The sequence below is a fragment of the Rattus norvegicus genome, chromosome 1 (genome assembly GCF_021556685.1).
Source record: "Rattus norvegicus strain SHRSP/BbbUtx chromosome 1, alternate assembly SHRSP_T2T, whole genome shotgun sequence".
NCBI classification, from domain to species: domain Eukaryota; kingdom Metazoa; phylum Chordata; class Mammalia; order Rodentia; family Muridae; genus Rattus; species Rattus norvegicus.
In genome coordinates, this window is record NC_141534.1 from 80229877 (window position 1) to 80257273 (window position 27397).

At 49.8% G+C, this 27397-nt stretch overlaps 2 protein-coding genes across 22 annotated transcripts in view; both read left to right on the forward strand.

The window, feature by feature from the left end:
- The window catches only part of Isoc2b (isochorismatase domain containing 2b), a 20793-nt gene extending 13101 nt beyond the window's left edge, over positions 1–7692 (forward strand). Inside the window, exons 3-6 of one of the 7 annotated variants that reach the window (XR_015629072.1) lie at positions 54–263; positions 378–537; positions 1616–1733; positions 7286–7692. Coding sequence is in view for 3 of the 7 variants with exons in the window: in NM_001008367.1 (NP_001008368.1) it covers positions 54–263; positions 467–537; positions 1616–1733; positions 7286–7381 (495 nt within the window). In the remaining 4 variants the exon portion in view is untranslated. Of the gene's footprint in view, positions 1–53; positions 264–377; positions 538–1033; positions 1152–1615; positions 2703–4622; positions 4752–7285 lie in introns of those variants that run through there. The other 6 variants (XR_015629048.1, NM_001008367.1, XR_015629074.1 and 3 more) reach the window with 6 other exon arrangements.
- On the forward strand, positions 7646–26883 carry Shisa7 (shisa family member 7). 15 transcript variants are annotated; one of them, XM_087592776.1, is made up of 6 exons: positions 7646–8048; positions 15536–16371; positions 17968–18101; positions 20420–20470; positions 21464–21613; positions 22078–26883. In XM_087592776.1, the coding sequence occupies exons 2-6, from the start codon at positions 15692–15694 to the stop codon at positions 22716–22718; spliced, it is 1656 nt and encodes a 551-aa protein (XP_087448902.1). In that variant the 5' UTR covers positions 7646–8048; positions 15536–15691; the 3' UTR covers positions 22719–26883. The 15 variants fall into 15 exon arrangements, with proteins under 15 accessions (XP_087448902.1, XP_087448894.1, XP_087448985.1 ...); XM_087592768.1 differs by having other exon boundaries at positions 15671–16371; positions 17947–18101; XM_087592859.1 differs by having other exon boundaries at positions 7646–8044; positions 15651–16371; positions 17947–18101; positions 22078–24838.
- The last annotated feature ends 514 nt before the right edge of the window (positions 26884–27397 follow it).

Genomic DNA, 27397 nt, shown 5'->3' on the forward strand with positions numbered 1-27397 from the left:
GGTCATCAGCACTCATCCTTGGGTCCCAGCACAATGCTTTCCCTCCCATACAGGTGGCCCGGATATTAGATGTCCCCGTCTTGCTGACAGAGCATTACCCACAAGGCCTGGGCCCCACAGTTCCTGAGCTGGGCGCTCAGGGCGTGAGAACCATGAGTAAAACGTCCTTCAGCATGGTGCCCCCACTTCAACAGGAACTGGACAAACTGCCCCAGCTGAAGTCTGTGCTACTTTGTGGCATTGAGACCCAAGTTTGCATCTTGGTGAGACTCCTTGTCCTCAGGGATATCTATCTAATCTTCCTGACCTCCCTTCTGGCTTTTCTTTTGTCCTGGGGCCCTAGCCTTGACCTGAGACTTCCTCATCTGCTATTTCAGTCTCCACATCTGGCCTAGGATCCTCACCTCCCCCCACGGGGCCCACAGTTCTGCTCTGAGTCTCACCTTGACCCCTCTCTACGCCTTAGAACACAGCTCTAGACCTCCTGGACCGAGGGCTACAGGTCCATGTAGCAGTGGATGCCTGCTCTTCTCAAAGGTGAGAAGGTCACCTTGTGGTGGGTGTATGTTGGAGACATCTGGGGAAGTGGTCCTGTGTGTCCTATTGTTTTGTTGTATGTCAGATGTTTCCTTAGGAATCCCAACACACAGACACCTACTTACCCTGGAAAGGGAATGGACTACAGACCAAAGTAACCATTGCACCTATGTCGAACTCAGTGAGCCAATGAGTTACTTTTTAATTTTTAAAAAAAAAATGTATTTAATGTACTTTGGTGTGAGGATGTCAGATTCCCCTGGGATCATGAGCTACCATGTAGGTGCTGGGGATTGAACCCTGGTCCTCTGGAAGAGCAACCTGTGCTCTTAACCACACTGGGCCAATGACGTGAGGGATGGACTCTGAAACAACTGCTTCACTGAAGGGCCCAATGGGACTCATGAAAACTGCAGGCCTGGAGTCCTCTGCACAGCTTGCAGACAGCTCGACTGTCTGAGAACCTCTCCTTACAGCTAAGTCTTTCTTTTCCCAGCTGCCCTGCAGCTAATCAGTGTCCTGACTGCTCCAGTTGATGTGCCCTTTTATAAAGCAGGGTAAGAGCCTTTGAGACTTTCCCAGGTTTCTTCTTTCCCGGGCATGAGGCCTTTTAGAATTTCACATTATGTGTATGAAGGTTTTGTTTACATGCATGCTTGCAGAAGTCAAAAGAGAGTCCCAGGGGTTGGGGATTTAGCTCAGTGGTAGAGCGTTTGCCTAGGAAGCACAAGGCCCTGGATTCGGTCCCCAGCTCCGAAAAAAAGAACCAAAAAAAAAAAAAAAAAAAAGAGAGAGTCCCCGATCCACTAGAACTAGAGTTATAGTTCATGGTCATGTTGTTCACTGCCATGTGGGTGCTGGGAATTGAACCCATGTCTTTTGCTAGAGCAACAGTGTTCTTAACCACTAAGCCGTCTCCGTAGCCCTACATGTGGCCTCTTGTTTATCTCCTGAGTCTCGTGAGCCTCTCCCTCTTATCTGGAAGGAAGGTTCCGTTTGGGAGAAAACTGTTCTATACAGCACCGACGTGGCGCAGCGTAGACACTCGCCTCTCTTCCTCCTGCTTTGTCCTCCGCAGTGAGATGAACCGGCTGGTGGCACTGGCCCGAATGCAGCACAGTGGTGTCTTCCTGTCCACTAGCGAAGCGCTGACTCTCCAACTTATAAAGGATGCTGCCCACCCACAGTTCAAGGAGGTAAAGGCCCTCCTCTGTCACCCAGGCAGAGAAGACATATTTCTCTTCCGCTTTCCTTTTTTTTTCTGACTTCGTTTTATTGTATGTTTTCCCTGTGTGTATGTCTGTGCGTCACTTGCGTGCCTGGCACCTGGGTGCCCTCAAAAGACCTGAAGTATTGGATTAGACCGAGGGTATGAGCTGAAGTTAGAGATAGTTGTAAGCCATAATGTGGGAACTGGGAGTCAAATCTGGGTCTTCTGGAAGAACAACCACTACTCTTAACTGCTGAGCAACTTCTCCAGCCCCATTTTGTTTTTTGAGACAAGGCCTCACGTAGCCCAGACTTACCTCAGACTCCTTCTGTATCTAAGGATGACTTTGCATGCTTCCGATCCTCCTACATCTGCCTTCTGTGTGCTGGAATTATAGCTAAATACCACCATGCCATATATATTTGAATCTATTTTTTTAATCTTATGTGTATATGTGTTTTACCTGCATGTATATGTGGGGGCAAAATTCACACAGTTCCTACAGAGGCCAGGAAAGGACATCAGATCTCAATGAAGCTGGAATCACATTCAGTTTTGAGCCACCATGTGCACGCTGGGAATCCAACCCAGGTTCTCTGGAAAATAGGCCAGTGTTCTTAACTGGAAAGCTATCCCCAGCCCCCACATCTTTTTCAAGATCTGTGTTTCTGTTTATGTGTATGCATGTATGTCCAGATATGCACCCCAGAAGACTGCGTCACACCACCTGGAGCTGGGGTTACAGGGGGATGTGAGGCACCTGACTGGTGCTGAGAACCATATCCTGGTCTTCTGTAAGAGCTGCAAGCATTCTTAACAACTGAACCATCTCTCTGGCCCCATTTTTTTTTTAAGATTTATTTCTTTATTTTATGCATGTGTGTAGCTGTCTTCAGACACTGTAGCTGTCTTCAGACATACCAGAAGACGGCATTGGATTCCGAGACAGATGGTTGTGAGCCACCATGTGGTTGCTGGGAATTGAGCTCAGGACCTCTGGAAGAGCAGTCAGAGTTCTTAACAGCGGAGCCATCTCTCCAGCTCTTTTTTTTTTTTTTTTTTTTGGTTCTTTTTTTCGGAGCTGGGGACCGAACCCAGGGCCTTGCGCTTCCTAGGCAAGCGCTCTACCACTGAGCTAAATCCCCAACCCCCTTTTTTTTTTTTAATATAGTGCTGGTGCCAGTCCCCCCGGCTCTATGCCTACTAGAGAAAACCCCTACTGACTTGAACTGTATCTCCAACCCTACTAAAAAAAATACGTGTGAGAGAGAGAAATACGTATGCGCGCATGTGCAAGTGTGAGATCAGAGAACAACTTTTGGGAGTCAGTTCTCTCCTACCTTATGAGCTCTGGGGAATTGAATTCAGGCAGCTGGGCTGGTATCGGAAGTACTTTAACCTGTTGAAGAATTTTGCTGAGCCTCCTCCTCTTCTTCCTCTTCCTCCTCCTCTTCTTTTTTTCTTTCTTTACTACTTTTTTGTTTTATTTTGTTTTGTTCTGGTTTAGTTTGGTTTGGTTGGTTGGTTTTATATTTTGAGACAGGGTCTCTCTATGTAACCCTGGCCATCCTGGAACTTGCTCTGTAGACCAGGCTGGCCTCAAACTCAGAGTACCGGGATTAAAGGCATGTGCCACCACTGCCTGGCTTTTACTAATTTTAACCAGGATCTTGATCTGTACCCTAGACTGACCTGAAACTCCTGATAATCCTCCTGACTTGGCTTTTTTTTCCTTATTTCTCCTTTCTAAGCTTGCTATACTTGTTTGAAATGCTCTTAATGAGACTTAAGCAAAGAACAAAGACTGTGATGGGCTTTCTGAGATTTCCTTTGTCAATGCAATTAGTATGAATCTCTTTACCTTAGCCTCAGGTAGACTCTTCAGACAAAGGCAAAGAAGCCACATTCTTCACCAAACTATCACAAGAACAGTCTTTTGGCCCCATATTAAAATCCTTCCATAGTTCAAATCACCCTTAACAACAAAGTCTTCCATATTCCTACTAGGATGGTCCACTAAGCCCTACCTAATGTTTTAACATTCCACTACTTTCCAAATCCAAAGTCCCAAAATTCATAGTCTTAAAAAAAAAAAAAAAAAAAAAAGGTTGGGGTTGGGGATTTAGCTCAGTGGTAGAGCGCTTGCCTAGCAAGCGCAAGGCCCTGGGTTCGGTCCCCAGCTCCGAAAAAAAAAAAAAAAAAAAAAAAGGTCAGGCCTGTTACAGCAATACCCCACTCCCAGTACCAACTTCTGTCTTAGTTAGGGTTTTGCTTCTGTGAACAGACACCATGACCAAGGCAACTCTTATAAAGAACATTTAATTGGAACTGGTTCAGTACAGTGTCATCAAGGTGGGAGCATGGCAGCATCTAGGCAGGCATGGTGCAGGAGAAGCTGAGAGTTCTACATCTTCATCTGAAGGCTGCTAGCAAAATATTGACTTCCCTGCAGCCAGGATAAGGGTCTTAAGCCCACACCCACAGTGACACACCTACTCCAACAGGGCCACACCTTCTAATAGTGCCAATCCCTGGACTGAGCATATACAAACTATCACAAATATGATCAAAATACATTGTATAAAGTCCTCAATTAATTTTTGTTTTGTTTGTTTTTTGAGACAGGATTTCTCCTTGTAGTCCTGAGTGTCTTGGAATTCACTATGTAGACTATGCAGGTCTCTAGTTCACAGAGATCGACCTGCCTCTGCCTCCTGAGTACTAGGTTTAAAGTGGTGCACCATTACATCTAGCCTTCAAAACAATATTAATCTTTTAAAAATCAAATCCAGCTGGAGAGATGATGGCTCAGTGGTTAAGAGCACTGACTGCTCTTCCAGAGGCCCTGAGTTCAGTTCCCAGCAACCACATGGAGGCTCACAACCATTTGTAATGGGATCCGATGTCCTCTTCTGGTGTGTCTGAACACAGTGACAGTGTACTCATATACATGAAATAAATAAATATTTAAAAAATAAATAAATAAAATAAAAATCAAATCCAAGGTTGCACATGGTGGTTCATGCCTTTAATCCTAGCACTTGGTAGGCAGAGACAGGCAGATCTCTGTGAGTTTGAGATCAGCCTAGTCTACAAAGTGAGTGCCAGGACAGCTAGGGAGTTATACAGATAAACCCTGTCACAAAAAGAAAAAAAAAAAAGCCAATCTGAGAGGTTCGGGGAGATGGCTCAGTTGGTAAAGTGCTTTCTATACCAGCATAAGGATCTGAATATAGATCTCCAGAATCTACATAAATGCTGGGTGTTGGCAGTGAGGAGACAGGAGGATCCCTAGTTCAAGGAGAGACTGCCCTAGGGTTTCATTGCTCTGGAGAGACAACATGACCACAGCAACTCTTACGTAGTGACAACTTTAGAATTTTGGTTTCTTTAAAAACACAGAAATATTACAAAAATGTGTTTTTGTTTTAATCCCAGGTGTGGGAATATGGGGCTGCTTCCGATTGTCCACAGCAGGTGACTATGATTTGCCTCGTGCTCTAGCAGAGGCATGGTTTTGCCAGCTGCAGATAGTTTCTACAATTGGAATTATAGTAACTTTTCAGAGGGTGTATAAATGCGAGGGCCCTGAAAGGTGTGGTCAGGATCATTGTTAGTCATTTAGGGAGGTTGGTTGTAGTTTGTTAGTAGCCACGGGCCAAGAAGAAACAAAGGAAAGAAATTAAATTCAGGGATTTTCCTAATTCCTCTCTCCCCTTTATCCTTGTTTCTCTTCTATCTATTGTTAGAACTTGGAACTGGATATGATAAAGGGTGGGAAAAGAAGAACCCGCAAAGTAGCAAAGACCAGCTACACTCTTATAAAGGAAACCATTTAATTGGAACTGGCTTATAGTTCAGGGTTTTAGTCCATTATTGTCATGGCAGGTAGCATGGCAGCCTGCAAGCAGACATGGTGCTGGAGAGGTAGCTGAGAGTTCTGCATCTTAATCTACAGGCAGCAGCAAGAGACTGTGTTACACAGGGCATAGCTTGAGCATAAGAGACCTCCAAGCCCACCCCAACAGTGACATATTTCTCCCAATAAGGCCACACCCTCTAGTAATGCCACTTCCTGTGGGCCAAGCAAAGACTTGAGTCTGTGCATTGGTCATTCCTGTTTAAACCACCATAAAAACCTTTCTCAAAAAAAAGAAGGTGAGCAGCGACACCTGACTTCATATTCTGAACATTAAAACAAAATAATTCTAATTCTGAGTATTAGGACAGGATGTCTGGAGTTTATTGTCTAGGAGATGGCTGGAGCAAAGGCCAAGACCTGAGGATGAGTTTCCCTTAGTCCAATAATTGTAACTGAGTGTGGCCAATACTGGCAGGTTAGGGAGGAAAGAAGGAGAGAGGAGAGGGAGACTGAGCCATGTCTTTGGAAAGATTTGGGGTTTGACAATAACCCAGCCATTGTCTCTCTCTCACATACACCCGCATCTAAATACCAACATAAACATGTGCACACACATGCACACCCACACCCACTTAAAGATGTACATACATACACTCATATACATCTACATCTACATATGCATATAAACACACACACACACACACACACACACACACACACACACACACACACGGCAGTCTGAAGACAGCTACTGCAGAGAAGTTGTCTAGCTTTGGTGAGGCCCTGGGTTCTATCCCAACCAAATCAACATCAACAAAAAAATAAAGAAAACCCATGTGGGGAAAGTGTTTTCCTCAGCCACAGACTCTGAGGGCACAGGTTAGGAGTCAACTCCCTTTTAGATAAGTCAACATCCATGCTTTGGTGTTTATCTTCTTACCCAGGAAATTCCAGAAGCTACTGGGGCTGCAAGCAAGAGAAAAACCACCTCTTTGTTCCTAAACTTTACTTTAAAATATCTTTAATAAACCTCAACTATGCCTCGTTGAGAAAGAGAACAGGAGCTGGCCACCATCAAATTGGTACCTCAGAATAGTCAAAAATAATTATGTTAGGAGACCTGGAACAGAAAAGAGAAACCAACTCTCACGAATCCATATATCACAAATCCTATAAAGAGTGGTGGGGTTTAACTGGGGAAGAGAAGTAGAGATGCAGGACTTGCATTTTTTTTGGTATAGATTTTTGGAGATAAACTTGGCTGGACTCTTTGATTGCCAGGAATGTAGCTGCTTACTCCTGTTCCAAGAGAGAGTTGTGTAAATTCGTTGAGTTCATGGGCACAGCTTGGTTCTGTGTGTGTGTAAACTGAGAGCTAAAGGAATGGCCCAGGAAAGATGAGATTAGTGAAGAAGGGGGACATGTCGGTAGGCAAGAGAACCCAAAGCAGAGACATCTACTCTTAGTGGTCAAGGCAAGAGCAAACCAAGATGGCGGGGATCAGCTCAACTAGGCAAGAGTGAGGGAGCGGTCACAGGAAAATAGGAAAAAACAAGTGGTTGACTGAAGAAGCCGTGCTGTCAGAATAATAAGGGAGATCAAGATGAAGAGGTGCTCCTCAGATTCTGTATCGTGGAGATAGAACTTTTTCACTTCCTCATCTCCTTTGCCTGCAGATTCAGAAGATCCTCAAGGAGCCAGTCCCAGAAATCGGACTGTTAGGTTTCTTCCAAGGCATGAACAACCCCCTGTTGCCCAACTCCAGGCCCTGACTTGAAGGAAGCACCCACCCTCCTTGTCACCCAGACGTTGATGGATGACTTTTCCTTCATCCCTGGATCCCAAGAGTGGTGCAGTCCTCCAGGAGAACCGCCCCCGTGGGAGAGGAGGCGTGGTTATGTCTTCCGATTGGGCAGCTGGCCCCGGAAATGCAAATGAAACTCCTTGAAGCTGGGTGGGAATTGGTTTAGAGAAAGGTGGAGGTGGGGCTGGGCCCCGGGCCACTTCACGAAGCGGGAAAAGGAGGGGGAACGAATGTCACAACTGGGACCCAGTCTCGAAGAATAAACATTGATGTGACTGAGGACCGAACCATTATTGGGTTTGGGGGGCATCACGGGGGCTACAGGGGTCTGTGGGAGGAAGAAAGTGGGGTCTTCTGCAAGTGGGGTGGGGGAGGCGCCTCTTCCAAGCTCCAAGCCGGCGCGAGACACAGGCGAGGGCTAGCGGCGGCCACATCTGCACTGGGTGCCGGTGCGCATCTGCACAAGAAAGAACTGCCGGCCAGGGTCCCCGCCACGCAGCCTGCCGCCCCCACCCCCATCAGCGCGCGCGCGCCCAGCCCCGCTGGCTGGCAGACACGCGCTCGCGCTGCCTACCCTGGCTGGCCCCCACGCTGCCACCCCCGATTCCCTGAAGGTCCCGCATCCGGAAAGTGAGGTGAGCGCATCCGTACCTGGTGAGGAGGGATAAACTGAGGCACGGGGGAAAAGAGGAATGGGGAGGAATGGACAAGTATGTAAATGGATGGACAGATGGGATGGATAGTTGCTGCTCCGTGGTCCTTACTCGCCCAAGACGCAGAATTCTGCAGCCCCTTGGAGATCAGAGTGTTCAAACTCTACCTACAGACGCCCCTCCGCCTCCACCGCGTCAAACCCTCACCCGAGATTCGCAGACTCCTTCCCCAGCCTTGGGGACCTTTGAAGGCATCCTGTGTCCGCCAGAGATGCAAGGACCAGTCCAACCCCATTGACAATCAAACTCACCCACTGCCGCCGCGGATCCTAGCAGCCCAGCCCCCTCCCAAAAGGCCTGGCACCAGTCACCTAGCCCAGTACACCCTCCCCGGGGACCTAGGAGTCCCAGCCATCCTCCGGAGCCCCTTGGGACACGGGCGTCGGAGCCCCGGCCCCCGCCTTCCGGATCCAGGTGTCCCCTCCGCACACCCAGCCCGAAGCCTGCGTCTCGAGGCCGCGCTCGCGTCGCCATGGCAACGGGAGTCTATTTTGCGCCGGGAACACACAGCTCCCTCCGCAGCGCCCCCCACCCACCCTGCTCAAGAGTGAGGGGCTCAAAGGGCGGGGGACAGTGCAGTGATGAGGATGAGACACTTAGAAGGGACCGAGTTCCTTGGACAAACATGCAGAGATTGAGAGAGCCCCTGACAGAGGAACTGGGTGTGGAAATTACAAGGAGGATACAGATCCAGGCGGGGGAGGTTGGGGATGGAGGGCCCAGAGAGATCGGGACAGAGTCCTAGACAGACGCAGAGATGCAGAGGATCAGACACAGGGACCCGACGGCAGAGCCAGGTTAGAAAGAGAAAAGCCGGCTGGACGTAGGCACGGGTCCTGAGAAGAAGGTGGACAGAGTCTTTAGGCAGGGACCCCTGACAGCCCAGACAAAGTACCGCTGCATGTGATATCCGCTCTACCCCTAGCAAGGATTTGGGGGATCTTTCCCCAGTGCTACCGTAGCCCGGACCCGCTCCTCTCCTCTCCCTTCTTCTACAGGTCCCCAATCTTGCCTGCTTTCCGCATTCCTACCTCAAGTCATCTTTCTAATCCCTGAGACTCCTAGGAACCCCTTCCACATGCTCCTAACCCCTTCCTTGATCTGCGCACCACCACCACCACCTCCGCAGCCGCCCCCTACAGACCCCACTCGGGCCATTTTAGAGGCTCAGGTCCTTTATTGGTTGTGCCCTCCCCATCTCTAGGTCTCACTTCTCTCACTCTCTTTTACTTCCCCTCCTAATCCCAAGGCCTCTGTTTCTCTCTGTGTGTCTCTCTGTGTGTCTCTCTGTCTCTGTCTCTCTCTGTCTGTCTTTGTCTACTTTTCATCACTACCCATCCTTCCGGTACCACCTTCTGTGGGTTTGTATCTCTTTCCTGGCTGATTATCTCTGTCTTCCTGTTTGCGTCTGCATTCCCCTTTTCCTGGATCCTGTTCCTCTGTCCCTTTCTCGCTTCTCCGCTTCTCCGGCACCCTCACCACGCCTCCCCCCACCTGCTGCTGTTCTCTGCAAGGACCCTCCGGAGGCATTCAGATCCACCCAGCCCAGCCCACTTCTGACATCCTAGCCAGCATTCTCCACCCCCAGCTGGCAGGAATGGGATAAGACTTGTTGGGGGCTTCCTTTTCCGAGCCTGGCTCCTTTTCTTTGTAACCACCTTGTGTCACTCAAGTCCTGAACTGGATTTGAGAACCAAGCAAGGTGCAACCAAAGGAAGAACCGGGGTTTTGGGCCTCCTTTCCCACCCACCCGCTCTGGCTGTGGAGGAGGACATTGCCTTGTGAGTGAGAACTAGAGGTCGGGGGCGGTGTAGGGATGGGGCGGAGTAGGGGATGGGGCGGGGATGGGGGCGGGGCAGGAGTTCTCACAAGCCAGTTGCAGATTCTGCGCAGCTGGGCCAGAGTGTGCTTGCACCTATATGGCTGCATGACAGAGCTAGGATGAACGTGGACGCCTGCTGCCCGCCAGCCCAGTGCAGGGAGCTGGTAGAGAGATACAATGTTTCTCGTGTGACTTAACATATAAGCCTTGGACAGTGATGTTTAAAATATGTACAAATGTTTGTATGTTCGTGTAGAGTGATATGTGTATGTGAGCACTCATGCACTCACACACATGCTCTGAAATGTGTATAGGCACATCACAAGGCTGACACTGAGTGTCCTTGCTTTGGGGCTGCAGCTTAGGCGCCCTGTGGTCTGTGGTCTGAGCAGTCTTGTTTGAGAGAAACAGAACGGGTCGCCTTGTCTCCAGTGTCTGCACTGGCTGCTACATCTGCAGATGGTTGTCCTCTGTCAACTCACAGCCTTTGAGCAAGGGAGACAGCTGCCTTCCGCCCCATCAGCACAGATGGCTTCCCACTGTACATGTCAGTACTCAAAGAATGAAGGGATCTATATGGCTATGCCTGCTACCCTCAGAAGAGCTGGCTCTCTAAGTGTCTCACCTCCCTTGTCACAACCTAGCCCAAGTTTGATCACCGTGGAGCATAGGACCCCTTAGAATTTTGTTCTCATCTGAGGGTTGGGCAGATATGAAAATCCACCTCTCGTATTTGCTTCAGCATTTTCCAAGATGTAAACGTTTTCCTGTGCGTTTACATGCATCACACGATGGTTCTGAGTGCCGTGGAGAGGCAGCAACGATGTAGCTCAAATCATTCGCCTCCATGCACATTCTAGTTCTAGTCTAAGCATTGAAAGGCACACAGCAAGACAGTGTGTGTGCATCCTGTGACAAACATACGAGAGCGTCAGAAGAAATGCAGCAGGGCAGGGAACCCCAACGGTCAGGGGCTGCTTTGTGGCTTGTCAAGATTATAGGTGATGAAGGAGGGGGTGGAGGACTGCCAAGCTGAAATCTGCCAAACAAGGCAGCAGCAATTGCCAAGGGAAGGAAAGAAGAGAGTTCTTGGGCATGACCTCAAAAAGGTTCCAAGGGATGGCTCTCAATCTGTGGGTCTCAAGTCTTTTGTGGGTCACCTAAGACAATTGGAAAGCGCAGACATGTTTACAACATTACAGTTAAAAAGCAGGGCTGGAGAGATGGCTCAGAGGTTGAGAGCACTGGCTGCTCTTTCAGAGGTCCTGAGTTTAAATCCTAGCAAACATTTATAATGAGATCTGATGCCTCTTCTGGTCTTTGAACATGCATATATAAATCTTTTTTCTAAAAAAGTGGCAATAGAAATAATTTTACTGTTGGGTGATGGGTCACCACAACATGAGGAACTTTTTTAAGTGTCCCAGCATAAGGAAGGCTGAAAACCACTGGCCTAGAGAAAAAGGAAAGAAAGAGTGGCACTCAACAGCATTCTGGGTAGAGCAAAGATTAGCGTTAGTGAGGCCAAGACATGGTCTGAACAGGGAAGCTGTGATGTCATCTGCCTACTTCTGTTTGCTGGTTTTGTTTTGTTCTGTTTTAAAGACAGGGTCTCTTGTCGTCAGGATTAAGCTTGTGCTTGCTATGTAGCTAAGAATGACTCTAAATGCTCGCCCCTCCTGCCTCTGCCTCCCAAATGCTGGGAGGAGAAGTGGGAGCCACTGAGACTGCCTCCGTTTTAAAAAGACCTGTGGTAAAGCATGGTTGGACTTGGTGGCCCACACCTTTAATCCCAGCACTTAGGAGGCAGAGGCAGGCAGATCTCTATAAGAGACTACAGAATAAGTTCCAGACCAGCCAAGGCTTCAGATAGTGTGACAGTGTCTCAAAAATAAAGTTTGAAAAATTCTGGTAAAACACAGATAAAATTTACACTTAGCCATTTTAGTGTCTGGCATCGTCCCTAGGTTGTGTCATGATATCTATCTAGTTCCAGAACATTCTTTTACTTTAAGAGTGTGTGTGTGTGTGTGTGTGTGTGTGTGTGTGTGTGTGTGTGTGTGTTGATGTGTTGGGTATGTTACTCAGGATGATTGATCAGAGAAAGTGAGATGGGGCAGGATGAATTTAGGCTTCTTAGCTGCCTAAGGTCCTTTTCAAGGACCAAACCCTGAACCATTTTGCAGGGTTTCTTTATTGTTACACAAAGGGCACCTTTAGCAAGTCAGTTTCTGCATGGCAAAACCACTTACTGATCTAGGTACTGTCTGAAGGAACCATTACCTAAGCTATTCCCAGCCATAAGAGACTTCCTGGTTTGCCAGGACTAAGTTATGCAAAGGCTCTGAGAACCCTTCAAAGGAACAACTCTCAGATAACAACCACTGACTATTTACAAAAGGTTACTTCAAAGCCTAAGAGCCATTGCTCCAAGTTAATGCCAGAAACAATGGCTTTGCTAAAATTCTGCTACCTGCATGCGTGCGTGCGTGCGTGCGTGCGTGCATGTGTGTATACATGCCATGGTTCACATACAAAGATGAGAAGACAAGTTTGGGGAATCAGTTTTTCAATATCTACCATCTGGAACCCAGGGAATCCGATAGAGCAAGCACCCTTACCCACTGAGCCATCTTGCCTGCTCTAGTTCTAGAACATTCTCGTCACTCTGAAACAAAGCCCTCTATGTATGAACCCATCACTTCCGTATTCTTCCAGCTACAAGATATTAATAATAAATAGGATTTCTGTCTTCATGGCTCTGATTCCTGCAGGTCTTTCATATAAGTGAGATCATATACTGTGTAGTGTTTATGTCTGGCTTCTTCCTCTTAGAACAATGTCCTTAAGCTTCACCCATGTTGTAGCCTTCATAGTATCAACGTGATTCCTCCTCAAGGCTGAGTCGTAGTTCGATGTGTGGATCACCACATTTGTTGACCTGTTCATCTGTTTACCAAAATCTGAACCATTTTCTGCTTTTAATCAATTATATATAGAGTTACTTTCGTTCATGCATTCTTGTGGTCATATGTATATAGATCTTTGGGAGTAAACACAAAGGAGTGGAATTGCTGGTTCCTATGGTAACAATTAATTTGTATGTGGTTCTGGAGATGAAACCCTCAGCCTCATGCATGCTATGCAAATGCTCTCCCACTGAGCTACATGTCTGGCTCTCTTTGTCAGTCAGTCTTTCTTGCTAAGCTGACTGGGCTGGCTTTGAACTCACTGTATACTTGGCTGGGTCTTGAGCTTGTGATCTTCCTGCCTCAGCATCTCAAGCAGACAAGGGTAACAAACCTATGCTACCGTATCTGATTTTAATTTTTTTGTGCACCATCAAAGTCTCCATGTGAGCCAAGCCCACTTCCAAGGTGTCCTTTAAATACCTGATGTGCAGGCTCCTAGTGAGCAGTGAAATAGCCTAAGCTGGAGTTCTCAGCAGGGGTCTAACCTAGGGCCAAAAGGGAAAGCTGAAGGCTAAGTGTGAATGTACACTCGGGAGGTAGAGACAGAGTTCAGTGCCAGTCTTAGTTACACAGTGAATTTGGTGCCAACATGGGTTCAATGGACTTTATTACAGTAAAGCCAAGCAAAAAGTAAAGAAAGGGGCATAGGAAGAGAGAGGGGGATGGAAGGAAGGGGGAAGGAAAAGACAGACAGAGGAGGGAAGAAAGGAGGAAGGGAGGAAGGGAGGAAGGGAGAGAGAGAGAGAGAGAGAGAGAGAGAGAGAGAGAGAGAGAGAATCCATACACCTGTAACTTGGGAAGCTGAAGCAGGAGATTCAATCACTCATCCATTTGAAACTAACCTGGGTTAAATAGTGAGTTACAGCCCAGTTACAGGATTACAGAATGAGACTCTGTTTTTTTTTTTTTAAAAAAAAAATGTTGAGATTCCATGTTTTAAGAGGTAGAGCCACATCTTGGGGAACCCCAGCATCCAAAAGCTATCTCCCTACTTCAGCTTTCTAGCACTTGGGTTGTCTCTCTCTCTCTCTCTCTCTCTCTCTCTCTCTCTCTCACACACACACACACACACGCACACACACACACACACACACACACACACACACACACACACACGTGTGCACAGTGGACAGAACAAATTATAAAATCACCTAAAAATATTTACTTGAATACATCCCAACCCCCCTCCCTCCTCCTCTGCTGTGTTAGATCCCTATGACTGTCACTACTCAATGTTTCTCCTCAGCAGTCTGAAACACATGTGACATTTTTGTCTAGCACCTCCGTCCTCTCCCTGGAAGGTCCACCTCAGACCCACAGGAATCTGTGGGTTTATTCAAGGCTGCATTCTTGATGTTCCTGACACCCCAAGGGTTGCTTCCAGAAGGAGTCTTGCCTTACACACTGGGCACAGCCTTTGCACCAAGCCTCTGAACAGCTGTCTCTCTGGGCCTTGTCAAGATGCCCTTTGAGAAGAGGGGGAGCCTCTGAGAGGAAACACCTTGAGTCTGCCTCTGCTTGTAAGACCCGGTTCAGAACGATTTATCCTTTGGGGAAGAGGAGGGTTCCGCTCTCCCGGGTCCCAGCCAGGCTGTCTGTCCACCCCCATATCTTCTCCTGCCCACACTGGCCTGTTCTTGACCTGCCTGGACAGTTGCCATGGAGACAGCTAGAAAGCCTGCCCTTCTGACCCACCTACCCAGTCCCATTTCTCATCTCATCACCCCCACATCAAATATGTTTCTTCCAAAACTGTGAACAGCAGTGACACTTTGTGTGTGTGTGTGTGTGTGTGTGTGTGTGTGTGTGTGTGTGTGTGTGTGTGTACAAGATAGGACACCTTTTGAGAATTGTAAACCAAACAGCTTTAAGCCTGTAGTTCTTAACTATACTGTATCCCCACCATCAAGAGAACTTTCCTGTCTGTTGCTCTCCCGATGTATCTTTGGCTGTCCTGGAATTCATTTATATGCCTCAAGTTGGCCTAAAACTTGAGACAATCCTCCTGCCTCCACCTTCACATGCTAGGATTACAGGCGTGTGTCACGGTGCCTGGCTTGTTGTTTTGTTGTTGCTGCTTCGTTTTGTGTGTGTGTGTGTGTGTGTGTGTGTGTGTGTGTGTGTGTGTGTGTGTGTGTTTTAGGCAGTACCGGGAGGCATCTTAGGTTGTCACACACAGGCATCATCTGCATGTCTGTCAGCTGCTCTACAGGTGCATAGGACAAAAATGTTTGATGATTCCCATGTCAGTATCAGTATCCCTGCACCTATGTTGACAGCAGGGCACGACCTTCATGGCTAGCTCTCAACTAATTCATATTCTCTCTCTCTCTCTCTCTCTCTCTCTCTCTCTCTCTCTCTCTCTCTCTCTCTCTCTCTCTCCCTCTCTCCTCCTCCTTCTCTTCTCTCCCTTCTTCTCCTGCCTCTCCTACTACACCCCACATCTTTCTTCCCTATCCCTCCTTTCTTCCTTCTTCCTCTTCCTCCCTTCCCTCCCTCCTCTTTCCCTCCTTCCTGGGCTCCTCGGGTCTCTGGCTGCGGCTCACCCCCCACACACACATCTTCCTCAATTCCCCTTTCCACCTTCTGCCTTAACACCTTCCTTCTCTGTCAAGTCCTCCCTTCGTAAAAACTTCTGTACGCCCCTCCTCCGTCCCCGCTAATTCTTTCTTTTCTCCTGCTGAGCCCTTCTCTCGTCGCTCCCTTTGCCCTCCCCTCCCACCGCTGCAATTCGGCTCCGGGATCCGCAGCCTGGCGTCCCGGTGTGCACCATGCCGGCCCTGCTGTTGATCGGGACCGTCGCGCTGCTAGCCTCCACCGCGGGCCCGGTGGGGGCGCGCCCATCCAACGACACAAGCGCCGTGGCCCCGGGCCCGCTGCCCGCGCTACTCGCGCACCTGCGGCGCCTGACCGGGGCTCTGGCGGGCGGCGGGAGCGCAGCGGGCGCCAACGCCAACGCCACCAAGACCAGCCCCGCGGGTGGCACGGGTGCAGCGGCACGGGCGCCCCCTCCGGCCGAGCTCTGCCATGGCTACTACGATGTCATGGGCCAGTACGACGCCACCTTCAACTGCAGCACCGGCTCCTACCGCTTCTGCTGTGGCACCTGCCACTACCGTTTCTGCTGCGAGCACCGCCACATGCGCCTGGCGCAGGCCTCCTGCTCCAACTACGACACACCACGCTGGGCCACCACGCCCCCGCCGCTGGCTGGAGGCGCCGGGGGCGCTGGGGGTGCGGGTGGGGGGCCAGGGCCAGGCCAGGCAGGGTGGCTGGAAGGGGGCAGGGCCGGGGGCGCTGGGGGTCGTGGGGGAGAGGGCCCAGGGGGCAGCACAGCCTACGTGGTGTGCGGAGTCATCAGTTTCGCTCTGGCGGTGGGCGTCGGTGCCAAAGTGGCCTTCAGCAAGGCGTCACGTGCGCCCAGGGCGCACCGGGAGATCAACGTGCCCAGGTAAGTGTGCGCTGGGACTGGAGGGACAAGAGGGAGCCTGGAGCTGGGCACTGGGAAACAGACAATCCGAAGGAGGCGGTTCCTTGATGCTGGGAGGTGGAGCAACTGATTAAGGGGCAGGGCTTACGTTGAGAGGTACGACTACTGGCTTTGGGGTGTGTTCTGGGCAATATGAGTGGCTTGGCGGGGGCGGGGCCTGCGCATTGGAACGTGGAGCCTGTTGGTGTGTGGCTACACGGATGGCTGAGGTCCAAGCGAGTGGTGGGAAATAACTGGAGCTCCATGACAGAAGCGGATAAAAGGACCTGGCTGTAGAAAAGAATTGGTATGGAGAGTTCATTCATTCGATCAGTATTTCTTAAGTACTTCTGTGGGCCAGGGGCTAGGGATACAGAATGGAACAAAAGTCCCGCCTTTCTGGATAAGCCTGTTTCCTAAGTCCAAGGATTCTGCCTGTGATCTGTGTGACGCTGAACACCTTTTTTTTTTTTTTTTTTTTTTTTCGGAGCTGGGGACCGAACCCAGGGCCTTGCGCTTGCTAGGCAAGCGCTCTACCACTGAGCCAAGTCCCCAACCCCGCTGGGCACCTTTCTTAACCTCTGTGCCTCTGCTTCCCTGCATAGACAGTAGGGCTAAGAATAGACCTCCGTTTATTTGAACTGTAAAGGAGATTAACTGAGCTGATTCATGTAGAGTCATAGCCGAATAAGTGGTCATTAAATATCTGTGGTAGCTCCAGCAAGCTTATATGTAGCATAACTCTAGATATTGATAAGTGCTGTGAAGAAAACAAACCAATGTAAAAAGTTATGAGAAGGAGTGTTGGTTCAGGGAGGGATTTAGCTGAAAGTTTAGTTGAGGGATTTAGTTGAAGATCAAAGTCTGTCTGAGCATGATCCTGGAGGAAATAAAAGGCAGAGCCATTCAGGTATCTGTCTGAGGGTCGTTCCAGGCACTCCAGGAAGAGGGAAACTGCAACATCAGGGAGACATCCTGTTCTGAGGAGGAGCAGGCAGGGCCTGCATTTTTTTTTTCCTGTGTGTTATGAAGAGCCACTAGAGATAGATATAACCCAGTGAGACGCCTGGGAGGCTGTGTATGAGGGCAGACAAGAGGTAAAGACTACAGCAGCAGACCAGGAGAGAGTGCCCGTGATTTCCAGGTGGGAAACGTGCTGAGCAGTGACCTGATCGGAGATGTATTCAGGAGGTCTGTTGTGAAAGATTGCAAGAAGGAAAAAGTTCAGAAAGGTCTGCCTAAGTGAACAAGTAGGGCATCTTTTAGTGTAACCAGAAAGGCTACCCAAGGAATAATAATGTCTTAGTTCACGGTGGGGCATGGCCACCCAGGCAGCTGTGGAAGGACCACAGGAGGGGTTCCTGAAGGAATTCATCAAGCAAGAAATGTGGCCTAGAAAGGTTGACATTAGAAGGTGCATAGTCAAAAGTGGACCGTGTCTCTACACTGTGGATGCCCTAAAGAAGAGGAGAGGGATAGACAAAGAGTCCTGGATCCTTACCCATCTCCCTCCCATCCCAGTCCTTGACTACCCACCCATCCATCTGCCGTTTTTAGAGCTCTGGTGGATATTCTCAGGCATCAAGCAGGACCTGCAACCCGCCCGGACCGGGCCAGAAGCAGTTCTCTGACCCCAGGGCTGGGAGGCCCAGAGAGCATGGCCCCTAGGACGCCCAAGAACCTTTACAACACCATGAAGCCCTCCAACCTTGGTGAGTGCAAGAGAAAGAGGGAACCTCATCTCTGGTCATGCCCTCATTCCTGTGGCTCTGTCCTACTCATGTGACACTCCCCAACCCTGATGCCTTGGCCCCACTCCAGTCTCCATTCATCAGCTGTGAATGTTTATTCTTTCAACATGCATCCTGCTCATCCTAAGAGAACTTCCCAAGGTCCTAGTAGACAGGAAAAGTTCTGGTCTTATTTGAGCCAGGAAATGGGGGAGTGGTGTGGGGGTGCTTTTCCCAGAGACAGGAGTAGCTTCAGCTGCAGGAACTCTGGATGGCTGAAGAAGAGCTCATGAGGCTCTCAGACCTGAGACCACAGACAGATTGGAGTTCTAAACTTCTTCAGGCTAAACTCAGGTTCTCCGTCCCGAAGTCAATGGGAAATCATTGAGGTGCTTTGAGCAGGGAGCAGACAGACATGAATAGAAGATAGATAGATGTTGACCCACACAGCTATAATCCCAAAATTCTGAATGAAGGCTGAGGTAGGAGGATCAAGAGTTGGAGACCAGCCTGAGTTAAATATCGAGATCCTGTCCCAGAAAACCAGGGATCCTGGGCAGTAGGAGCTCACAAGTTTAATTCCACCAGTCAGGAGGCAGAGGCAGGCAGATCTATGAGTTCAAGACCAGCCTGGTCTATAGAGCTCCAAGACAGCCAGGGCCACACAAAGAAACCCTGTCTCAAAAAAACAGGAGGAGGAGGAGGAGGAAGAGGAAGAGGAGAAAGAAGGAAGGAAGGAAGGAAGGAAGGAAGGAAGGAAGGAAGGAAGGAAGAAAAATCCAAGGGGTAGAGATGCAGTGCAGGGGTAAATTCACCCGTGAGGAGCTGGAGGTGGAGCTCGTGGGTCCACTTGCCTAGAATCCAACAGTAAGGGCCTTGAGGTGCAGTTTAATGTTAGGGTGCTTATCTAACATGCATAGAACCTGTGTTCTATCTCTAGCCTGGCAAAAGATAGGAAGGAAGCCTGGTGGCCTGTGTCCCTAACCCCCAGCACTCGAGTGGCAGAGGAAGGCAGATCTCTGTGAATTCCAGGCCAGCCAGTACACACCGAGGATCCAGAAACAAACAAACAAACAAACAAACAAAAAACACCACCATCAACAACAACAAGAAACAAAACAAAAAGCAAATAAACAAACAAAAATCCCATGTTCTAGAATCTACAAGCTATGTTAAGAAAGAGGTTCCTCCAAAAAAAAAAAAAAAGAAAAGAAAAGAAAGAAAGAAAGAAAGAAAGAAAGAAAGAAAGAAAGAAAGAAAAAAGAAAGAGGTTCCGGAGGCCCATGCAGTAATAGAAAAAGGCCTGAACTGGGTCAGGGGTGGATGGAGGAGCTGATTTTCAATGTCGATAATGAGGGGACATTCAAACTAGGTCTTTGTGAGATTTGGCTTGGTTTTTGGTTTTGTTTTCAGATAAGGTCTCGATAGTCCAAGCTGGCGCTTCAAACAGTGTAGCTGAGCTTGCAGTGCTGAACTCCTTCCTATATCTCTCCAGCACTAGAGATTACAGACATGTGCCACAGTGTCAGGCTTTAGTCTGTCTCTCTCTCTCTCTCTCTTTCTTTCTTTCCTTTCTTTCCAAGACAGAGTTTCTCTGTGTAGCCCTGGCTGTCCTGGAACTCACTTTGTAAACCAGGCTGGCCTGAAACTCAGAGATCCACCTGCCTCAGCCTCCCATGTGCAGGGGTTGCAGGCATGATTCACTGTGTGAAGCCTCAAGCTAGATCCTGAGGGAGATTTCATTCAAATAGGGAAAGGAAGAGATTCAAGGCATTGAGACCAGCATTGCAGAATGTGCAAAGGCCCTGTGGCAAGCCTCAGACACCACCTCCATGTTCCATTTTTTCCTGTACCCATGGAAGGCATCTTCTGAGTGTTGGGGGAGGAGCAACCACTGTGATTGGCTTCTCACCTTAATGTGGATTGGGAAGATAGTTAAAAAAAAAAAAAAAAAAAAAGGCGTATCTGGTGATTCAGAGGGAGGGTGCCAGGCAAGGCAGAGATGTGGGGATGGGCCACCAGGCTTGAATGGCAAAAGGGAAAGAAGTGGTTTGGAGACCATCAGACTTCTGGCTGGGGTATTGGGTGAATGTAGAAGAGGGACATCTCACTCCCCAACCATGATCATGAGCACCCATCCTGTCTTCCCAAAGGGATCAATAGAATAAGTCAATCTGTGGAGTCCTAATGAGGGGGTGGGGGCTGTACTGAACTGAGAACCAGAAATGACACACTTCCGGGCAGGAGTGCCAGCTGGGATGGCGATGACAGTGACGTCACCTCCCTTCTCGGTCCCTCAGATAACCTGCACTACAACGTCAACAGTCCCAAGCACCGCGCCGCCACACTGGGTACGCTGAGGGCCGAGGCGCCCTGGGAGTCGGGGGTCCTCGGGCCCCACTGTGGGCCGCCCCAGCCCGGTGCTGGGTGGAGCCCCAGTCAGACCCCCGTGAGCCGGTGCTCACATGGGGCTGGCCCCACCAAGGCAGCTGCAGTGTCCTCGAAAGGACACCGGAAGTGGTGGATCTCCTTCCTGTCAAGTTTTGGGAAGATGCATCCCCAGCTGAGGCCAGGATTCAGTGGGCGCTGACAAATGCCAGCAGTCCCCAACCTGGAATGGGATTTCATCCTCAACCACAATCCTGTCCATTGTGATGGGAAAGGAGGGGCTCCTAAAGGTTGACGCTTTCACAGGCTAGAACTCCAAATCCTCACCTCCCCAAACCCTAGACCTCTGAAGGAGGAGGGCTGGAGCCTGAAATCTTAGATCCAAGGGAGGATGGTTAGAGCATGGACCCCTGTGGTTGAAAAAGGAGGGCTGGGATTTTCACCCCTGTGGCTGTGGGAGGAGGGCTGGGGTCTGAAATTCTAGGTCTAAGGGAGGGGGGGTGGCATAGACTGGAGTCTGAGGAAAGAGGGCTGGGGCCAAGCTCCTGGGTCTGACAGACAAGGGAAAAGATCAACTGGACCTTGAGTCTCTGGGAGGAGGGGTAACATCTGGATTCCTGTATCTGAGGGAGGGATGGTATCTGGACCTTCCCGCTTGAAAATGAAAGGGTATGGAACCCTGGGTCTGAGGGGGAGGGCTGGGCTCTGGTCCATGGGTCTGAAGGAGGAGGGCTACGGTCTGGACACCTGGGTCTGAGAGAAGGCGGCTCTGGGACTCTGGGTCTGAGGGAGGAGGGCTGGGCTCTGAATCCATGGGTCTGAAGAAAGAGGGGATAGTCTGGACATCTGGGTCTGAGAGAGGAGGGCTGGGTTCTAGATCCTTGGGTCTAAGGGAGAAGGGTTACGGCTGGGTCTGAAGGAGGAGGGCTGCACTGACTGAGTCTTCCCCCTGCCAGACTGGCGTGCTATGCCACCGCCCAGCCCTTCCCTGCACTACTCTACGCTGTCCTGCTCTCGATCCTTCCACAACCTCTCTCATCTTCCCCCATCGTATGAGGCGGCTGTGAAATCAGAATTGAATCGATACTCTTCCCTCAAGAGACTGGGTGAGTAAGCCTGTAGAAGGGAAACAGCCAAGGCCGGGGGGAGGGGGGGTTCCGTTCAGTACCATGGACAGCAGGTGGTGGTGATGGGGAGGTGCAAAAGGTTTCAGTCTTCCTACCAGCTTTTTTCCTACTTGGTTCTGTATTACCAGAGATATTTTGGGTTGGGTAAGGTCTTTTGTTTTTGTTTTATTTGTGTTTAATTTTACTTTTCTGAGACAGAGTCTTGCTTTGTGGTCCACATTGTCCTGGAACTCAGTAGCCCAGACTGACCTCAAACCTATGGTGACCTTCCTGTTTCCGCTTCCCTAGTATTGAGATGGCAGGTGTGAACCACCATGTCCTGCTTAGCTTGGTGACTCTTGTTGATCAAACTTTCAGGTCTCCTGGGTGCTGCTTGGGGTTTGAGTAAGGAGGTTAGAGGAGGAAGGTTCTGGGTTGTCATGGGATCCGTCTTTTGTCCACAGCTGAGAAAGATCTGGATGAAGCCTACCTGAAGCGCAGACATCTAGAGATGCCACGTGGAACACTGCCTTTGCATGCACTCCGGCGGCCAGGCACTGGAGGTGGCTACCGCATGGATGGCTGGGGTGGCCCTGAGGAGCTGGGCCTGGCACCGGCACCCAACCCCCGGCGGGTTATGTCCCAGGAGCACCTGCTGGGTGATGGCGGCCGAGCTTCCCGCTATGAGTTCACATTGCCTCGAGCGCGCCTGGTGTCTCAAGAACACCTGCTGCTATCCTCACCGGAGGCGCTTCGCCAGAGTCGCGAGCACCTGCTGTCACCCCCACGAAGTCCTGCACTGCCCCCAGATCCCACCACCCGGGCCAGCCTGGCTGCCTCACACTCCAACCTGCTGCTGGGGCCTGGGGGCCCCCCCACACCCCTGCATGGGTTGCCTCCATCAGGCCTGCATGCCCACCATCACCATGCCCTTCATGGCTCTCCTCAGCCAGCCTGGATGTCTGATGCGGGCGGGGGTGGGGGCACACTGGCCCGCAGGCCACCCTTTCAGCGCCAGGGAACCCTGGAGCAGCTGCAGTTCATTCCTGGGCACCACTTGCCCCAGCACCTGCGCACTGCCAGCAAGAACGAAGTGACTGTCTGAGGCCGGGTGAAGTGCTGGGGGCTGTGGCTTCCGAGGCCCCCTTCTTCCAGCCCAGATCTCCATCACAGGCTTATCATACACACCAAGGGTCTGAGACCAGATGGGCCCTTGGACCGGAGACCACGCCTCCTTTTGGGATGTTACAGTAGATGAGATCTCTCCTCCTACTTTGTCACTATTTGAACCAAGGCCTCCCTCCCATGATGTCATCCCAGAGGAAGGAGGCCTGTACATGAGGTCATTGCTAGCAAATATGTCTGTGTTTTATGATGTCATTGCAGGGACTAAACCTCCTTCCTATGAGGTCACCACAGAGGAAGAGCCCTGCCTATGAGGTCATCACTAGAGGTTATGTCGATTTTGCATGGCATCACCACAGAGACTCCTTTCCCGTGATGTCACCACAGACAATGCCTTGTCCCATCCTGTCATCCCTAGAAACAAAAATTTCTTCCTGAAGTGTCACTACGGAGATAAGTCTCACACTTCTTGAGACTTGTTGACATCATCCTGACTGAGCGCCGAGGCCTCTTGCAATTATCATCACGGGAAACATGTTTCTCTGCCGTGGAGAAGATGCCGCCGCCTTTCCATGATGCCACCACAACAGACAAAGCCATTTTCCTGGGACACATTGCAGGGTACCATGCCCTGCCAATTTTGTCCTCACTAAAGATTAGGCCTCCTTTCCACAATGCTGTCACGGGATTTTGCCTCCCTCCTGTGATGCCATCACCAGAATAGGTGCCTTGCCCAATGTCGCCATCACAGGGACCGTGCCTCTTCATGTGATGTCATTACCAATAATGACCACCTGTTCCTGGGACCTCTCCAGGGTGAGGCCCTTCTGTGGTGTGGCCACCAGATAACACCCACTTGGAAATGACACCAGGAGACACCTCTATTTCTCTGCCATGTCGTGAGAAAGTTGGGCATGTGTAGCCCAAGACCACCTGGGAAGAGGCCAGAGAAAGTAGTCGGTCCTGAGATATAATATGAAGGGTGTCGGCACTAGGGATGCTAAGACAGAGATCTGTCTGTAGGATGCTGGTGATGATGCCCTCCATTGCGTGGACATCATCATAGAGTGCTTCCATCTCAGAGGTGGTCCCCACTCTAGATGACCAATAGTAGTGATTGCATAATGATTATGTCATCAGAGTCCTTATCTTACTTCCCTATAACTAAGTCCGTGGCTTCTTCCCATGACCCCAGGGACATAGCCAACAGGATGTCTACTAGCCCCTCTAAAGGAACGTTGGGCCTGTGCAGTGAGTCCTTGGGGATGGCACCCATGGATGAGCTTCAGCTCCAAAGCCACTCTGACCCATGAGGCTTCTAAAGTCGTAGGACTCATAGGTGAGCCAAAGGGTGGCATCACTTCTTTCTGCCATATCTAAAGATATCAACTCTGTCAATAGAGGCCCCATCTCTACTGGAGGGGGAGGGTTGGGGTAAATGTGCTGCTGACCTTACCAATGATATTACCATTGACACCCAGTGTCCTCCTTTCATAATGGCATAGCAGTCGGGGTCCAATGTTAACTGTGTCATTTTCCAGGATTCCATAGGACTCACCTCAACTACCATATCATCTCCCAGGCATTATCACCATTAATGGTATCATCATTGTCTCCCAAGATTCCTCCCAACCATGGTGTTATCATCTCCCAGGGTTCAAACAACATGTTGTCATGATGTCCCAGGATCCACAAGCTTGTTCTCATCGCTTCCCAGAATCCTTCACAACATGCTCACCTCATCACCTCCTGGGATCCATCACAGCCTGGGGGGTCTTTATCATCTCCCAGCCATCTCAACCATACAGTCCTCACCATCTCCCAGGATCCATCAGAACCATGCTGTCCTTACCTCTCAGGAGCCAGTACAACCATGGTGTCCTTGTCTCCCAGGCTGTGCAATGGATAATGATGTCCTCATTTTCCAAAAATCCATTATGCCTCTCTACCAGGACTTGTTAGGACTGATGGAGCCAGTGTTTCTCATAATTCCTTATAATTGCAGTGTCACCTCCCAGGATCCACTTTAACCATGTCTTCATGTTTCAGTAGCCACCACAGCTATGATGTCACCACTTCATAAAATCCATTCCAACTGTGGTGTCCTTGTGTTGTTACATCCCAGGATCTATCTGATAATGTCACGAGTATCCTATATTCAATGAGAATCCATGAAAACCATCATTCTGTCACCTCCCTGGACCCATCAATTATGACCTATCATGACTCATTGGGATTAACTGTTACCATGGTGCCATCACCTCCAAGCAGCCATAATAGCCAATGGTGTCTTCATTCCCCAGGACCCACTTTAACCCCAGTGTCTCCATGACTTAGGATTTCTGAAATCCAGTGATATCATCTCTCCAGTCTACCATAACCACAGTTGTCATCACCTTTTGGACCCATGACAGCAAATAATGTCATCTTTTCCCAGAGTACGCTTCAGCCATGGTGCCATCCTCTCCCAGAATCCATGTAAAACTGTGTGTCCTCATCTTCCAGGACCCATGGCAATTGTGTGCCATCTGCCAGGACCCACCATCTTAGGGTCCAAATGCTGTGACAAGCTGTATTTCAATTGTCCTCTGGGGAACCAGCACAACAGGCCATTTCCCATTCCCTCCAATGGACTGGGGTGGAGCCAGCTATCTCCCTCTGATAATGTCACCCTCTACTCTGGCCCTTCTTAATCGTCACTGCCTCATTCCTGATCCAAATAGATATCTGGATCAGCTTCACCTACAGACTTGGCCTTGGCCAGCTTCCTTCCACTCACTGGTGAGTGCATCCAAACTCTTCTTGGATTACCACTGTCCCTTGCCCAGCCATCTGATCGGTGACAGGGTCATCTCTGTGACCTCTCCACAGCAGCAACAGAGAGGGAGCTTCCCAGCCCTTAGATGGCATCACTGCCCTACCCAACTCCATCCCTGGTACTTGGTCCCAACCAGGATCAGAACTTGCTAGCTTGGACCAAGCTCTCTTTAGAGAGGATGTGTGAGGTGCCACAGCTGATAAACCACCTGATGGCCTAGTCCTGGGCTGGGTATATCCGAGAGCAATGGCCCCTGCTACCTTTACCTGAAAAGGCCAAGGGTGCTCCTTCGCCCCTTTCCCTAACATTCCAGGGAGTACCCAGGGGCTTCAAGGAGTCCCTAATACCCAGTGCACAATCTTACCCTGCCACATCCAGTTCTCTGTACATATAGCCATGTTTCAGGGGGGCGGCCATTCCCCACTATTAAAGGGCTACATGCCCCCCTCCCAGCCCCTAAGGCAAGGAGGGGGGCTCTTCTCCCTCCTCTGGGCCGCCCTCTCCCTCTTATGCCTCCCTCCCCCACCAAATATTGGCCTCTGTGGCCATCCCTTCTTGCCCAGAGCCTAGATGGGATAGATGGTGCCAGGCTCTCACCAAGCTGAGGATAGTAGGAGGTTACCACCAATCTTCCTAAACTCCAGCACCAGGTTTTCTGTTTCCCAACTATAGATGCTCTGTGGGCTCCCCATCCATTCTAGGACCTCCCTTTAAGCGTGCTTAACACTCCCACGGAACACACAGCTTTTTTCAGCCCCCAGCATTGGAGGGGTTCAGGAGCTTTCAGCTTTTGTTTGCCCGTTCTCTCCCTCCCTCTTTCCCCCAACCTGAATTCCTTCCTGGGATCTGCCCTTACCCCAGCCTCTGCCCTCCACCTGCCTGACCCTGGAGTCTTGACCTCTTATTTTAATAAAGCCATAGTGGGGAGAGGTCTTGAGGGTGGGCCAGCAGGCCCTGTTCTGCTCATCCCCCACCATCACCACGATGCTTCCAGAGCTCCAGAGCGGGGACTTAGCCTTCTGAGTCTTCCCCTCCCCTTCCCCTCTGCTCCCCAGTAAACACAAACACACATGGACAAGGCATGCGCTGCCCTGAAGGAAAGCCCCCTTCTGGTTGGGGGCTGCAGAGGGGGTGTCAGAGACAAGATCAAAAGTGCCACACCAGAGGTTCCTCCACACCTCTGAACCCCATTCTTACTCCCCTCCTCACTCTTCCTCCCTGTGCTGGACTCACCTTCAACTTCCTGGTGAGGACAGCAAGAGGAGCTGGCACTTGGTTGGGGGTAGAGTGTTGTTTTTTGTTTTGGAATAAACAGCTGTTTTCCTGATCTTCAGTCTCAAGGTTTTCTTCTTGCCTATTCACTGGAAAATTGGGGACCTCCTGTTTCTGTGTAGTGAGGTATAGGTTTGTACAAAGGCATACTAACATTTGTCAGGGAAGGAACTTCTTTTTTTTTTTTTTTTTTTCTTTCTATTTTTCGGAGCTGGGGACCGAACTCAGGGAGGAACTTCTTTTTAAAGAATTATTTATTTTATGTATATGTGTACATTGTAGCTCTCTTCAGACACACCATTGTAGATGGTTGTGAGCCACCATGTGGGTGCTGGGAATTGAACTCAGGACCTCTGGAAGAGCAGTCAGTGCTCTTCACTGCTGAGCCATCTCTCCAGCCCAGCGGGCAGATCTTTTAAAAATGTTTCCTGAGGGTTCAGAGATACCCCTTGTCTTATGATTCATGAAGATGAGGAGTCAGAGAAGGGACATTTTAATGTGATATTTTAATTCTTGGTTTTGCTTTCCTTTTTAAAATTTCTAAATATTATATATTTAGTTAGGGTTTC

What these genes read in the sequence shown, in the direction of transcription:
- Shisa7 (XM_087592768.1), top strand. Translation starts at nt 15,692, where the DNA reads ATGCCGGCCCTGCTGTTGATCGGGACCGTCGCGCTGCTAGCCTCCACC. An exon ending in CATGAAGCCCTCCAACCTTG is followed by an intron (nt 18,102 to 20,419) that starts GTGAGTGCAAGA and finishes TCGGTCCCTCAG; the next exon opens with ATAACCTGCACTACAACGTC. An exon ending in CTCTTCCCTCAAGAGACTGG is followed by an intron (nt 21,614 to 22,077) that starts GTGAGTAAGCCT and finishes TTTTGTCCACAG; the next exon opens with CTGAGAAAGATCTGGATGAA.